The sequence below is a fragment of the Aethalodelphis obliquidens genome, unplaced genomic scaffold, assembly GCF_003676395.1.
Source record: "Aethalodelphis obliquidens isolate GAN/ISIS:26980383/991018 unplaced genomic scaffold, ASM367639v1 scaffold23, whole genome shotgun sequence".
NCBI lineage: Eukaryota > Metazoa > Chordata > Mammalia > Artiodactyla > Delphinidae > Aethalodelphis > Aethalodelphis obliquidens.
The window spans coordinates 22,569,773-22,586,915 of record NW_020837967.1 but is presented as its reverse complement, the minus strand read 5'-3'; the positions used below and the strand labels follow the sequence as shown (position 1 = coordinate 22,586,915).

At 39.0% G+C, this 17,143-nt stretch overlaps 1 protein-coding gene across 1 annotated transcript in view; it reads right to left on the bottom strand.

Annotated features, from left to right (window-relative positions):
- MRC1 (mannose receptor C-type 1) overlaps window positions 1-17,143 on the bottom strand; it is a 96,027-nt gene that overhangs the window by 63,443 nt on the left and 15,441 nt on the right. The window contains exons 3-5 of the mRNA XM_027121983.1: window positions 15,303-15,476; window positions 11,213-11,377; window positions 2,799-2,912 (exon numbers count right to left, since the gene is read on the bottom strand). Of these exons, the coding sequence (XP_026977784.1) occupies window positions 2,799-2,912; window positions 11,213-11,377; window positions 15,303-15,476 (453 nt within the window). The remainder of the gene's footprint in view (window positions 1-2,798; window positions 2,913-11,212; window positions 11,378-15,302; window positions 15,477-17,143) is intronic.

Genomic DNA, 17,143 nt, shown 5'->3' with positions numbered 1-17,143 from the left:
ACGTTCCAAATCAGCTATATTCAACATTGTCGATACCTCCCCAGAAACCTAAGTCAAGCTAACTGTGGACCAGGACATGGGAAAACCTCCTCCAGTTAGAAAGAAGAGGCAGGAAAGAAGGCAATGTGAGGAGAAAGAGAAGCAAAGAGATGCTAGAAGCAGCAATGTGCCACAGTAAACGCTGATAAAGTACTCCCAGAGCTCAGACTCTCTCTCAAGATTTTCAACTCAGCCTACTGAAGAATACTTCTAGCAGCTAACCTCTCATCTCACTGCTTACTGGAAACGGATTAAAGAACGAGGTCAGGTCAACTTTCTTAATGCAATCGATACATGCATAGATGCCCACATTTCTCATGCTTTTCCACCACTTTAATAAATGATTTTGAAACCAGTGCTCTAAAACCTTGCTCCATCTCACAAGAGAAGACAGGGTGATGAGTCACATTTTGTCAATGATTCTTCTTTGTGACCTCTGACATCTTTACGACCTGGACCTGGACCACACCTTCCCTTCCCGAAAGATGGGAATCACATCACCTGTTCCACAAAGCCTTCGTCAAAAATTTTTGGAAGTTGCTTGAACAGCACACAAAGAAAAAATTGTTAGTGATAAGGATAAAGATGTTTTTTAAATGTGTTGATAGTATGACCAAAATTCCAGTATAACTGAACTAACAGATCAGGTACCAGTACTAGAAAGAAACTTTCGGAAAAAATAATGTATTTTACAGCTAACGGTTATTATTTAATATATGAGCTGGTAAATCGTAGTAATACAGTCATTTATCAATAGAACACAAGACCTACTTTAACAAATCAGCTCTTTGTCTTTCAATGGTTACTAGAGTTACATATTTGAATTCACACGTCTATACCTTTTGCGTAAACTAACCTCACTTCAAATGTAGATGTATTTTAATAGGTGCTTTACTTGTCAAGTACTCAGTTGAAGGCTGATTGAACAACTTATACAATAACAACTTCTAATGTTCCACAAGGTTTCTAATTTTCATTTGAAGAAACTCTCCTATTATTTCAGAAGGTGGTTTAATTTTGCGCCTACTTCTCAGGAATTGGTGTAATAAGGAAGGACATTTCTTTTCCTTTCTCATTAATATTCCAATTTTATTCCTCACTTTCCCAGAATCTAGACCCCTGAATTTTCTCACTGAACTCTCAGAATGCAAGTGGTTAAATATTACAATAATCATCACTTAAAACTGAGTAATAAATAAAATGATCTGCCTACAATAATTAAGCAGCAAAGAATAAACTCTAATCCCCCAACAAGTGATTATTATTGTCTAATGATCTGACTGAGCCAACCGGCATTCTCCAATAGTGTGACTGAGTCAGTAAGCTGACATACGCAATTCTCACTCATAAATAGCACCTCTTATATTCCCTTGCAGCAGTGTTTACTTCCCATATTCCAGAGGAAAGCGGAGCTGACGCTTAGTGACAGCCCTGCAAACACCATGCCTTGAAGGAGGACATTGAAAGTCAAATTTCATAGTAAAATCTAATCAGTTTAAACCGACGTATGGGCTCTAAAAATTCCCTCTCATGTTTTAGCATATTCCGAATATTATCTATTTATTTTAAAGTTTTTCTTTTTAATACCATAAGTCGGTAACATGGAAAATGTGGAGAGTTTAATTTTCTAAGCCAAATGCAAAAACCATTCGATGGCTTTAAAAAAAGAAGTTTGACCATATGAAGAAACACCACACTAGTATCTTCCATAGCAGAACTGGTAAATGAAAATGTGACCCGTCCTTTCTCACACCTACGGCAGACATCACTAATCCTTACCTGCACACTTTCCTAATAAATCAAGATTAGTACAGGATGGGGCCTGGGTTGGGAGTGGAGAATCATACTCAGTAGAGTGCCTTAAGCAGCCACTAACAATGGTTGGTATTGGTGAATAAGATGAAGACGTTTTGTCATCATTGGTCCTTTTGTTTTCTCAGAATAATTTCTGTATATGTAAAACATCTTTATCATCTAGTCTCCTTTTATGTTCTGTTACCTCTATGTTACAACAGTACAGAAATAATTAGCTCAGAGTATTTTCTGTCCTCCAAAAAATGGGAAAGCCGTGGAAGGCTTGATCATCCCCTGTGTTTTTCTACAACTAAACTACAAACTGTCAACAAAACTGCTCATGAATGATTATGCTAGTATGGAATATTACAATCTGTGGCTGGTATTATTTTTAATCCAACTCTAGTCGATTAAAAATAGGAGAAAATGGCATCAACGTAGACCTTCAGATCATTACAACGATGACAGAAATACTGCAAATATCTCATGGCTCAAGATAATGAGAAATTCTCCAGCCTAAAACAATTTAAATTTCTTAAATTCATAGTGTGTGTGCAGATATAAATAAATATGTATAAAATCTTTGAATATACTATGTAGCATTATATATTATATATATATCATAAATATAAAATCAAATATTTGAATATAATACCTAGCAAATCAAGGGTGCTCTGCGAATGTATACTTTAACAAAGTCCTCTATTGACCTGTGTGATTATCCTTCCAGACAAGTCCTTATCCCAGAAAGCTGGAATAACCTACTGGTGTTAGAGTATTCAAATCTAGTTGGCAGGTTTCAAAGCAAGGTGAGAAATAAACTGTACTTGATGAAATCTCCCAGTTCTTCTCTTTGATATCTACATGTGAGCTGATGAAGGTCTCCATGGTACCTAGCTAAATTAAACGCAGATGAATTCAACCAGCTTAACGCCACCAAGTTAATCAGACGAGCTTAACCCTACCTGGTAACCAGTTCAAGTATCGGAACGGACTGCCCCCACTCCACTGCCATCCACTGTTGAAACTCAGACTGTTCAGTCCAATCCAGAGTCCGGAAGTCAAGGAACTGGTTAACCCTTTAGGACAAAAGCAAAACAAAAACAAAACTGACATTCGGAAAAGATGGTGACATCAAACTCAGAATTAGGTACTTGAATCAAAATGTACTAGAAAGAAGTAACGAAGATCGTGCCGAGCATGTCTCCTTTGATCCTCTCCTCAGCGGGAAGCAAGTACAACCATTACCTCCACGGGCACGTAAAGAAACAGAGGTGAGAACACAGATAAGCCAGCAACGGTCTCGCTAAGCGTCTGAGGATCCTTGCTAAGGATCGTGTGAATGTGCTTCTAATTTGGAGAAGACTCTTTGACTATCGTCAAACAAAAACATGTTTACTTCATTTTAGAGTAAAACTAAGATTTCTTTTGTACCAAAGTCACCGTTTTCTATCATGAAAAAGTTTAATACACACTTCAGTCTATTTCACTCTCATAAGTTATTACCCGACCTCATATTTTAGAACTTACGCTCAGAATTTTACTCGATGACATTTTAAAACATCCATTTTTTTTCCTCATTAAGATGATGATTAAAAACTAAACACTAAGTGCTTGTGCTACTATGAATAACACTTAGGCAGCTAATAAATCATAATTACAATGTTTCAAAGTCTGTGCTAGGCCTGAGACGCAATAAAAAACAAAACAGAAGCAACATGGACCTCAGTCCGCCCAGGTTAAACAACTCTAATGTGTTATTACCTGTAACTTTTTAAAAACCATGGATTTGCTGTTCTCTCTATATTCTTTTTAGTTGATTTAAAAGAATTAATGGAAAGGAAAACTATCGTTTGTCTTCAATAAAATACCAACCTGAAGTGTCTATAAACATAAAGGGTAATCATAAATGGACCACTTCATATTTACTGTTCTCTAGAGGATATATTCCCCAGTCAAATTTTTCAATGGTGAGAATAACCACTTACTATATTCAGGGCACTGTTTTCGCTCGTTTTCAATCCCCACAAACTCTAATTAGGTACTGCCATCTCCATTGTACAGATTAGGAATTTCACACCCAAATAGTTTAGATGACATGTGCAGAGTTGAAATTTAAACCTAGGTTCTTTCTGGGATTTAATTCCCCGACCAGGGACCAAATCCACGCCCCTGCATTGGAAGCACAGACTCTTAACCACTGGACTGCCAGGGAAGTCCCTAAATCTGGGTTCTTATGACATCAAATCCCAGACCCTTTAGCTCTGATGCAACCAACTAAGCTATCCAAATTCACCGAAATTTTCCCCAATTTTTCATTAGCTGATATATACGCACATTCATGTCACAAATTCAAATGAAAGGGGATTACAGTGACTCGATGCCCCAGAATCCTATCTCACATTTTTTGCTCCCCAATGCCATAAAAGCACAGATCATGTTCTTGGAGAAATGTGACCGGAATGCTGTCAGTTTATTCAGCACCTGGCAGAAAGGCACTGACAAAGGGAGAACCCAGCTTGAGGATACTGACTAGGTTGATATTGATTAGGTAGGTTGATGCTTAATGAACTGAACTGAATCCAATACTGGAGTTATTTACTGAAAAGTAAACCCTATTGCGTAATTTCTTTAAAGTAATAAAGATGGGATGAAATTAACTACTAGCATGTTAAAAGTCAGTGAAAATTAATTCAGATCCACTTATCTTTATCAAGTGTTGTAGAAAAAAAAAGTCTGAGTTAGTACAGCTCTTGCCCTTAGGTACTTTATACACTTTGAGAGGTATCTCGTCCAGGGCCTTCATTTTACAGATGAAGAAACTGAGGACAGAGAGGTTAAGAAACTTGTGGACAGTGAAACAGAGGATGAGTAAATTAGAACTTGCACTCAGGGTTCACTTTGGTGTTTCCAGTGAATTCAACCCTTGCTTAAATTAAATTTGCCTGTGAGTTACTATTATTGATATAATACATTTTCCAGATAAGTTTAGATGTTAGAGCACCTTTAAATAAAGAACCATGAACTAAAAAGATATTTCTGATAAATGTCATCCCTCCCCAAACAATAGTCCATGGCAGAACTCACTCTGGTTTACCTGTGAAGACTCAGCATTTGGTTCTCCAAAGTTGGAATTTTACCAAAAAATAAAATACTTATTACAAGCTATGTCAAGGGAATGACATTATCAAACGGGAAAATCTTAATATTTCTCTAGTCTTAAATCTCTGCAATGAGCATCATCGACTATGACTGCATTCATTACAAAGAAAATACTGATAATGAAGTGATAGAAATTCATTCATAGTAAATCAGTTTTATAGTTATTCATCTCATTGATGGTTTCCCTTTAGTTCATTAATTATTTTACATAGTTATTAAAACTCTTTTGAGTACTAAACTATTACTTATGTCTCTTTAGGGTAAATTAAAGAAACCAACAAAAACGGCCATCTCACCTCGTTCATGTAAATAGATAACTTATAAGGTGTCAGGAGGAGATGCCCGTCTACTAGTCTGTACCTTAGAAATGTCATTCTGGGATCAGTGTCATGTTGATACTATATTTTATGTTAATAATTATTCTATTAAATACCACTGAACATTGATTTTTTCATAAATTATTTTTCTTATTGAAATATAGTTGACATACAATATTACATTAGTTTCAGGTATACTACATAGCGATCTGACATTGCATACATTATGAAATGGTCACCGCAATAAGTCTAGTAACCATCTGTGCCCATACAAAGTTATTACAATATGATTGACCATATTCCTTATGCTGTGTATTACATCCCCATGACTTTGTTATATAACAATGGAAGGTTGTACCTCTTAATCCTCTCTATTTCACCTACTCCCCACCTGCCCTCCCTTATGGCAGCCACCCATTTGTTCTCTGTATCTATGCATCTGTTTTCATTTTGTTTTGTTTTCTAGATTGCATACACAAGTGAGATCAAGAGGTATTCATCTGTCTCTGACTTACTTCACTTAGCATAATACCTTCTAGATTCACTCATGTTGTCACAAATGGCAAAATTTCATTTTTTATGGTTGGGTAATATTCCATTGTATGTATGTATATATACCACATCTTCCTTATCCGTTTGTCTATCAATGGACGCTTAACGTTGTATCCATATCTTGGCTACTGTAAATAACGCTGCAGTGAACACTGGAATGCATATGTCTTTTTGAATTCGTGTTTTTGGGTTCTTTCCAGGTAAATAATCAGAAATAAAATTGCTGGATCCCATGGTAGTTCTATTTTTAGTTTTTTGAGGCCCCTCCATACGGTTCCCCACAGTGGCTGCACCAGTTCACATCCCCACTGACAGCACATGAGGGTTCCCTTTTCTCCACATCTTTGCCAACACTTGCCTTTTGTTGTCTTTTTGATAATAGCCACTCTAACCGGTGTGAAGTGGTATCTCACAGTGGCTGTGATTTGCATTTCCCTGATGATTAATGATGTTGAGCATCTGTTCATGTGTATGTTTTCTTTGAGAAAACATCTCTTCAAGTTGTTTTGGTTTTTCTCGGGCTTTGGGGGTCTATTTTTGATGTTGGGTTGTATGAGTTCCTTGTAGATGTTGGATATAGCTATTCCCCAAAATCAAATATCCTGGTATGTTTTAAAACTTATAATAAAATACGCATATCTAAGTTTTCAAAACTATGAATTTTTGAACAGAACTGTAGGAATAAATAAATTAGATTTTGCCTGAGATTGCTTAATTAAATTACTATGTTTGGCATGATGGGAAAAGATGATCACTCTTTAAGGAAATTATCCTTTGAGACTCTCCTTGTCTACTCTAGGTACTCCTAGGCTTGTTTTGAAGAATTAAATTAAGTAATACTTCTTAAAACAGGGCCTAATACACAGTATATGCTCAATAAATGTAAGCTATTGCTATTATTAATATTATTATTATTGTTATTACTCCATGTTGAATTCGGGTTGGCAAAAAGTGTGATTTACAAACAGATTTCAAGCTTTGTGTTAAATATATCACTTAAAGCTGATGAGTGTCATACACAATTTTTTCTCTAATGTGTTTTTAATTTTATAAAGAAGATGACCAAATTTTCATTTCTTTTTTTTTTTTTTTTGCGGTACGCGGGCCTCTCACTGTTGCGGCCTCTCCCATTGCGGAGCACAGGCTCCGGACGCGCAGGCTCAGCGGCCATGGCTCACGGGCCCAGCCGCTCCGCGGCATGTAGGATCCTCCCGGACCGGGGCACGAACCCGTGTCCCCGGCATCGGCAGGTGGACTCTCAACCACTGCACCACCAGGGAAGCCCCCCAATTTTTTTAGTATTATTACACAAAGCATCAATTCCACATGCTAAACTTTTTAATGTTTAATTTTCCTGCATGTATCGTCTGAAACAGTTTATACCTACTTTTGAACTTAGTTGTAATAGAAGACGTATTACTGTCCAATAGTACACTGTATTGTTCTTTTCTATACTGTGGTCCAATGTGTTCTCCACCCAGCACCATACGGAAACTGGCAAAAACAATCAAAGTAACTAGCCAATTTCACTTCCTATATCTTATTTCAGTTCTATAAATCCTAATCCTATGCATACATAGTTATAAATCTGATTCAGGAACTGAGGATTCAATAGGGTGTTCCAACATTTTTGAGGGTAGAAGAGATGATGAAATGACTCTGGGTGATATAAGAATTGGCCGCTGGGCAGAAGCTGTTAACCCAGCAGATAATGTGAAACCAGATTGCCAGTTTAGAATAAATTTACTGGAGCAAGGAGCTGCTGACACCTAAATTAAAGGTTCTCTTTAGTGCTTGGGGGGCCACCAGATCCTTGCTTATTTTTAAGTGAGACCCAGGCAGAGCGTAATGGAAAGACAGTGCTGAATTCCAATTCAGTTATTTTCAGAATGGGTGGCATTAGGCAAAATTCCTACCTTCTCCCTCCTAATCTGTTATCTATAAAGTGGGGACAATATTACTCATTTACAAGGTTGGTGTCAGCTTTAGATATAAAGCTCAGTGTCTGCCACACAACAGCTGTTTAATAAATAACAGCTAATTTGATCTCAGAGTCATAAGAGGCTTATACCTTTTAGAAAAGTGAAATTCACTACTCAAAATTCTCACATAAAAGAAATCATATTTTAAAAGCGTAACTATGTGTGGTTTTTAAAAAATGTTAGCGCCCTATTTTCCAGAAAGGAGTAGATGACAATCCCTCACTCACCCCAGGATTTTCTAGTCTTCCCCAATATATGCCGATAAATCCCAAATGTCATGAATATCTTCCCTCTAGAAAGCAAAAGTCTGGTTTGTTTTTTAAATTCCCCGTCAGACTTTTTTTGTCCCCTAATGCATGGCATTTTTGACTTAAAGAAAAGCAGGAAATATTACAAATCTCATTCGAGAAGTCATTCCTACCCGGATTTCAGTTAAAATTTGCTGACTGAAATTCCGGAGGCTTGGATAAGATTCAAATAAGTATCTGAGGTGAACTCAGCCTCCCAATCTCTTAGGGCTTGTTTGCGCTCCTGGGGACACAGTAATAGCCCTTGCTGATTAGAGAAGCATTTCCTGCAGCCAGAAGGCTGATAGCGGGGCCAGGAATGAGGAAGTGAGTGGCCCAGAGATGCTGTCCTGCTCACAGAGCCTCTTTCCCCTAGCAACTGGGGAAGAGTTCAAAAGTAACCTGTGCTCTGTCCCTTGGCTTCCAGAAAGCCAGAAAACAAGCAAACCTCAGAAGAGTCAAGATAACACAACCCGCAAACAGATTCCTTAAAAAAAAAGCCAAGTGAAACCATTTCAACTCTGAGGTTTCTCTAACCCGTGCAAGCCAGCGCAAATCACACCAGGATTGTCTCAACTCATTCTCTCTCTTCCTTAATCACCTACATAAATTTTGTCTTATCTCTGTCTCTGTTTTCCTCTTTTTCTCCTTATTTTTACACATGGTTGCAAATACTGGTCCCTCTGTACTTTGCCCCAATACTGCATACAAAGACCCCAAGGACCAACACAAAACAGAATCACTGAGCAGACAGAGGCGTAATCCCATCTCTGAGCTCACGAATGCCCATAGTGAGGTCGCATTGCTTTTCTACTGTCAATCTCTTTAATGATGGCTGAAAGAAAATGGTGGCTTGCAGCCTATACTGAAAGCAGAAAATTTTTAAATGTTATACTTGGTACAAGAAACATTTCATTACAGTGGAGCTAGTACTCATGATTTAGTCCTCAGAAATGGACTAGAAAAGTCTTTCTTACCCAATAATGCTTTGTGTATTTCACACGGTGGTGCTAAAAAAAATTCATGTGACATTTTTTTCTGCCCAAAATAGAATGCAATCAACATCTTCAAATTCAATTAAAAAATAATAACTTATAGGAGAAGTGTGTTCCAATTGGTGGAGAGGATCACCCGCAAAGAGCTGGAGAAAGGGAATCCTAGGTGATGAGACAAGGCTGGGGACAGCTCTGTCCCTTGTAACAGTTCACACACACTCTCCCACTGCAGCACAGCAGCCTCAGGTCATCGCCCCCAAGGTCCCCCAGCTTCACAGAGCCGGGGCCCAGGCGGTCAGGCTCCTGAGTCTATGCTCCTTACTCCTGAGCTCTGCTGCCTGCTATCCAGGCAGATGCAATCTGTAGGCTTTGCTGATACAGCAGGTACTGTACCCAGTGCTTTGCCAAGTGGGGTCCCCATCCACTTGCCCTAGAATCACCTGGAAATTTGATAACATGCAGATTCCAGGACCCCACATCATACCTACTGATCTACAGTCTCTGGGGTTTGCACCCAGGCAGGCTCACTTTAACAAAGCTCCCTGGTGACTGATAAGCAACTTCACACTTAAGAACAACTGTCTTCTCGCCATAAACTGACCACTGGTCCAAATGTGAGGGTGAATTTCTAAATAATGTTTTTTCTTGTGCTGCATCCTCACTTGTCAGTCAGCAAACATCCCTTGAGACTGTATTCCCGGAAGGTTCTGTGTGAATCTCTTTAGGGGTTCGGAGGACATACATATTCACAAGACATTCCTCACTTTCAGCCATCTGCCTCTCAAATCCATTCTCTACACAGCCTTCAATTTGCTTATAATTTGTATTTATTTGCTTGTTTTCTTGTCTATGTGTTTTCCCCATTGGACTTTAAGCTCCATGTGGACAGGACATGGCAGGCTTTGGTCACTGCTGTGTCCCCAGGAGCTAGCACAATGCCTCACACAGAGAAATCACCCATCTTGTAGAATGAATGAATGAATAAAAATTGAACGTATTTATAGTCTTGTAGGGGAAGTGGGACATATGTAAGTAACCACTGTAAAAGTGGTAAACAAATAAGAGAAAAGCAGATGGAAATAGAGAAGACTGCATTTCAACTGTATAAAATGTGGGGAATTCCAGGTACAAGAAATGCCATGGGGACAGATGTGGAGGTGAGAAAGTATGAGACATAGATGAGGAACCCAAAAGTTTTCTCTTGTCAAGACTGCGAAATGCACAAAGGGGAACAGCAGTCAGTGGATAGGTGACAGCCCCCGAATGTCAGGCAAAGGTGTGTTGTTAATTATTTGATAGGCGATGAGAAGCCACTAAGAGTTTTTGAACATGGTGGTCACTGGATCTGAGATACTTTCAGCTAGTAAGCAGGGTCAGGGTGAACGGGAGGGAGGGGATTAGAGCAGGGAGTCGGATGCTCTATCTCCCACACTCGTTTCTGGTCCTGACCGCTCCGCTCCTCAAGTGTGGATTGCAGAAGCTAAAACAGACCCTCTCATCTCAAGCAAACATTAGCCCTTTTCATCTTCACAACCTCATAAGAACAAATGCTAAAAAAACAAACATTGTAGAAAGAGTATCAGTAAGACCTGAAAACCATCAGAGTCTGGGAATTTGAAAGACAGGAGGCAAAAGGACGGCTCTTCACTTGTCCCTGTTTGTGGTGGCAGCTCTTCAGTTTATCGTGTTAAATTCTCCCACGCTAATGGAAAACCAATGGCTTCGAGCTATAGACCTAGAATATTTGACCAGTATAGCACCCGTGTCTTGTGTCCAAGAACAGCATCGCTAACTGATTGCAGCATCTTCTACTCTGAGCCCAAATAAATCCTCCGAATCGTTCTCAGCACAAGTTCTAGACACTGACACAACGGACAGAAGAAAGTTGGCTCATGAGTTGAAACCTATTCGCCATCCCAGGTGTCTGGTTCAGGGTGCACATTTGTCAAACCCTCTGCACCATCTGCTTAGGACTGACTCTATCATGATGTCTCAAATGATTCGTGTTGTATGCTTTTAAGTTAAACTATACGGAAATAAAATAATCATGATGTCACAACTCTGTTTTCTTTTCGCATCTTTACCTGTCAGGTATGTCTGCTCATGTATCTCTGTGATGCTCAAGAGTTCGGCATCCTGTTGCTGGCAGCTCTTCCTCGCCTGGTGCCAAGTTAAAGCCGATTTGGAATTTATCTGGTAGGAAATGCTGGTCAACGGATCTTTATTCCATAAGCTTTCACTGCCCTCGACTGTAAAAGAAGTCAAAAGGAATTGACTACCTTATGCGTGGAAAGAATTTTCAGTGAACAATATCTTTTAAACAATCTTGGTAGCATTATTGCCTAAAGCATTAACTTTCCCTTATTTTCTTTCTTTTAATCAGTTTTAAAGTGACTATGAGATTTTCTTTACTCCTGAAATGAAGAGGGGGAGTTTTCAAAGATCGACCGCATTCCATCTCCTTCATGTGCCTCCAGAAAGACAGGGACTCACCATCTCTATTTTTCCATTAGGACATTTGAGATCAGATGAGTTGGGAAGTGAGGCAAATACACAGACTAAGAATAGAGATGCCAGCCCAACTTCCTTAATCTAGAAAAACAATAATAAAGGGAGAAGAGAAAATAAATATGTCTTCTCTCAGCAACGGGTATTTCACCTGTACATTCTAGTTTGGTCTTTTTAGACCAAAGACACAGGCATTAGAGGGGAAGGTCATAGACTCCACAGACAGACTGACCAGGACCTGCCTCCAGACTCTGTCACTCACTGGTGAGTCACCCTTAGTTAAATTGTTAGCCACCTCTGGAGTCTCACGTTCTTATCTCTAGCACGTATTAAACATAGGCAGCTCCTGGCAATAGCTGATTGTTAGCTCTTCTTCGCTCAGAGTAAAACACTTTTTAATTCAAAATTTTTTTTTTTAATTTTTAAAATTTTTACCTTTGCTATTTTATGATTCCCAATATACTCTATAAACGTGGCTACAGTCTATGAAAGGCCAATAATATAGATGGATAAATATTATTGATTGCATTTTACACATAAGATGTTTGAGAAATGAGTCAACAGATGAAATATTTTTGTGTGCTTCATGATATAAAAACTTCTCTTTTGTCTTTTTAATAATGTAAAATTCTACTTACAAGTCATGTGAAATCATAATCCTTTCATTTTTTTATAAGGAAAAGATTACGTAAACTCAAATTCTCTGAGGAGTATTCAACTTGCTAACAAATTGGACAGTTGTCCGTGTGTATAGAGCCTACACCATATATATGCATACAGTCAACATTATACATACACATATAGCCCACACTTTATATATGCATGTAATTGTGATTCTTTGTATCTGAAGTGACCTTTTTCATATACTTACCACACACTATGATATGAAATTTGTGGTTCATGAAACACCAAAGAGGAAGAAAACTATATCAACATTTCATTTGGGCAACAGCATAGACATTTCTAAGAGGTTTTAACTATAAAATTATTATATATTCACATAAAAAATATATTTGAATTAGTAATGTTAAATTTAAATTACCACAGTCTGAGGTCTTACTAGTTTAATGTGCAAATGGATTCTTCGCCCTGTAAGTGAGATCACTCAGATGAGACTGGTTTGAGGTTTACTTGAAGTCGGAGCTATTTTAAATAAATATTTTTAGAAATTTGGAGGTTTTGCTTGTAGTGTGGTAGAAAGTGTGAGCTATAAAAGAAGGAGGGGATGATTTTCTCGTCCAGAAATGAAGGAAAGGGCTACAAAGGACCAAAGAAAGAAATGCAATTTGCTGCTTCTCTTCATTTAAAGAAAGGGTATTTTGCATTTTCAATCAAGGGATTAAGACCTATTTCTCAAGGCATGCATAGGTTTGCTGACTCTGTATCTCCCCAAGTGGTTCAAATTCCCACAGTAAACCAGCGCAACTGACTCTGAAAGCTAAAATTGCAAGCTATGGGCAATTGAGAGAAAGGAGTCTTTTCCTTTTCCTGTTCTCCTGATACTTGAAAATAAACGTCTAAATAGAAGGAAAACATTACAATAAACACTACAGAGGGCAGTGAAGAGCATGTACTGGGTGTCACTAGGTCAACAGCCGGGACCTCGTCTTCCTGTATTGAATCTGCTAGTTTAAGGCTAACATCAAATAAAATGTTCTTTTGAAAAAAACACACAAAGCAAAGACAACGAAAGAGTTTGGGAAAATGCAAAGCCCTTCAAGAAAGGCATGGACTGTATAAAATGTGCTTTAAAATTGTAATGCATGTTGAAATCAAAAGTGTTTTAAATTTCCAGTTATTTTACCTTTACAATGAACTAGGCCAAATATATAATTTGCTTTGGAAGACATAAATTGGAACCAATGAGACTAAAAGCTTATTCTAGAGCCTACCCAGTTTATCTCTAAAACACATGTCTAGCCAAGGTGTTGTTTTTTTTTTAATGATTGGTGGCTGGCCATTTGTCCTCCATTTAATGACTCATTAAATCATACGGGCAGCCAGCAACGTCCCTGTCAACACCATGTAAGTGCAGGATGTTACAGCTGGACCCGTGAGATCTGTAGCCCCAAGACACTCCATGATAACGGATTTAGAAAATACCATTCCTACAAAGTCCAGAGGAAGATGTTTCTCAATCACTGAAAAACAAGTCTTGCCTTATCTCATGAGGAAAATGTTCAGTTTTGTTTTCAGACAAAAAGCCTTCTAATATAGAGATCAGACATCAGTCAACCTTTCATGGGAATCAAACCTTTAAAAGTTGTTATAAAACAGAAATGCATTTACCTCACCCAAGAATGGGAGAGCGGTTCCACCATGAACACAGGAAGACTGAGTTTTTGTGAGTATTCACCCAGAACTGAGGGACTGGACCCAGAGGGGAATTACAATAATCCATGGGGCTGAGAAATCAAATTAATTTTTAGTAAGATGTTTAGGGATTAAAAATCAAAAGAGATAAATAAGCACAATTCTTGGAATTCTGTCTTTAACTTGACAAACTAAGATATGTTTGTAAATTGCACTGTTTTTTACAGTAACGCTTGGAATACCGCGATGGTATGTGGATGTGTGATCCTGAAAGTTTAGCGGGGTGCGCGGCACTATTGCAACGCAGGTGGTCTCACAATCAGCCCAGACTGTATCTGAGGCTCTGACCCAGCGCCCGCCCCTTGGCAGGACAGCAGGAAACAGGAGCTCTGATCCACAGAGTCTGAAGTAGCAAGTGGTTGGGGGTAAGAAGTTCAGGGGGAAGGAAAGGAAGGCCGATGCTGGCAGCAGGAGGAGGGTGTGGGTGATGGAGAGAGGGAAGCCAAGAACCCTTCCTCCTCTGTCTTCTTCAGCCACATCCCTGCCTTCCAACACGAATGCCCTTGTCCACCCCACCCAAAACCTGCTACCCTGCTTCTTTATAAATTCTAGAGCATGGAAAGGACACCAAGAATTTTTATGGCCCCCTCACTTCAATACGATGCAATGCCACTTATTCTGCATCATTGCAATAAGACTTACATTTTCATTTTAAAACCCCTCCAAGCATAGACGTAACTGACTTCCATTGAAGCTATGTTAAATTAAATAATAGTCTTCTTAAACTTAATTTAAGAAGAGTAGCATTACTATCATTTTCACAGGGAGGAACCCTTTTCATTACATTGACACAAAACTCAGGAGCCACTCACATCTCTCTCTCTCTCTCTCTCTCTGTCCATCAAAACCAAGGCTGTGGCATTGCTTAAATCCTGTTTTTGATCTATAGTTTAATAAAGGTAAATCATTGGGGGGGTTGGAAAATGGGATGCCCACCTGTGGCATTAAGTATATATTGCATCGTATACAGTATAATTTGCCCTGAAGTCTTAGAAAATAACTGACAGTAACAGTGAAATTTGAGGAGAAGTCGTAGTTAGTGAAAATAAAGGGGTCATTTGAGGCAGCCTAGGGCTGAGAGTCAGAAGATCTGTGTTCTTGTCTTTAGCCAATATGGATCACTCCCTCCATTATAAAATGGGACAATGACATCTGTAGAGGGTGTGGTGGGGTATGATGAGATAGGAAATGAGAAGTCACTTGGAGGAAGAAATGTTCTCGATAAACGCAAAGTCTGATCACTAGGTTGCATACTGAAAGTGCCAAAATTGTCTTGATGATAAAGTTACTTACATTTCAATGGACAATATCCAAATAGCCTATCCACGTCATAATCTGTAGTGGTTCCACACCAGAGCCATCCGTCTGATCGCCCAGCAGTTGTGCAATCCGCATACCACTTGTTTTCAAACTTGAATGGAAATGCACAGGTTGCCCCATTGGCATTGCCCAGGAGTGTGTACATGGCTAGAAGAGACACATTGACTTGTACTTAGAATGGATGTGAATCTGAACGATTACTTTCCAATCACAAGGTTACTGCAAGGATCGGTCTTATGCTTCTGATCACAGCTCTTACACTAACACAGGGAATTCCTTTGTATTTCCCTTCTCTTGCGACTCCTGTCTTTTGCTGGATACGTGTGTCCTCGGGAAAAACTCTAGCACCACTTCTATGCTGCTGTCTTTTGCAATAAGATTTCCCTCTTTGCTCTCTTGAGCCAAAAACAGTCAGCTCTACTGACAACAACTTTGACTTCTGCATTTCCTCCAAACAGGGAAAAGGCCATCCTTCCCCTCGGTTGGAATCAGAGAATTACTGAATCTCTAGATTGAAAAATAACCTTATAGCTGTGTAACCCAAACACACAGTCAAAACTTCAATCCCCTCCAACCACTCCTGTCCAGACAGACTCCGCTTGAGTCCCTCAACAACGGCTACGAGAAAGGGTAGGAACTTTAGCATAAATCTCCAATTCACATCATGGAAAGAAATCACGTAAAACCCTTAGATACTATCTATAATCAGTATTTGTCTTTTTTAAAAAAATGAGTCCAAACAGATCAAAATGTGAAACTCTAGGTTCACCTAGAAAGGAAAGTTGAAACAAATATAGAATTGTGGACTTCGCTGGTGGCGCAGTGGTTAAGAATCCGCCTGCCAATGCAGGAGACATGGGTTCGAGCACTGATCTGGGAAGATCCCACATGCCACGGAACAACTAAGCCCGTGCACCACAACTACTGAGACTGTGCTCTAGAGCCCGCGAGCCACAACTACTGAAGCCCATGCACCTAGAGCCTGTGCTCCGCAACAAGGGAAGCCACCACAATGAGAAGCCTGTGCACCGCAACAGGCAAGAGCAGCCCCTGCTCGACGCAACTAGAGAAAGCCCGCACGCAGCAATGAAGACCCAACGCGGCCCAAATAAATACATTAATTTCAAAAAAAATAGAGAGAATCGTTATGGATCACAGTTTGGCGTAAGTCAAAAGGAAGCTCATATGTCCATTGACAACCAAACCACTCAAGTAGCTAAATGCTCCAGTATGTTCAGTCTACCTTTGTAGGGATGCCTCTTTGGGTGATAATAATCCTCTATATTGAAATATTCAGTCTCTTGTGACAAGTTTATATTCAGAATTTTTTCTAGGTAGGAATACTCTTTTCCTAATTAAGTTTCATAGATTCTATGACTTTAAAAAGTTCGTTAAAGACATCTTGAAAGTCACTAAGATAATATAACATTTGTAAAACACATAGCACAGCATCTAACATATGTAAAGAGCACAACAAAAAAAAGCTACTTACCTCCTTTCCTTTTCCTTTGCTCGTACTTATTTTGTCCACCTTAAAAGCTAGGTTTATTCTCGGTTCCCTCAAAATGACTCTTTTGCCAATTGCCCAGCTGTTAGTAACTTTAAAATGTGATTCTAGCTTTTGTTGCACTAAGTTACAGGACTAATTTTCCGAATCATAGACTGTATAAAGAACATGCTGGATTTGTAATAATTACACCATTGTTCCTTCATATGAAGAAAGCGTGATAAGACCACCTAGGGCTAGTGGTACTGTTCATTCAGCTAGCCAAGGAATTCTCAGGGCTCAGTTTACAGATGTCAATCAGAAATGG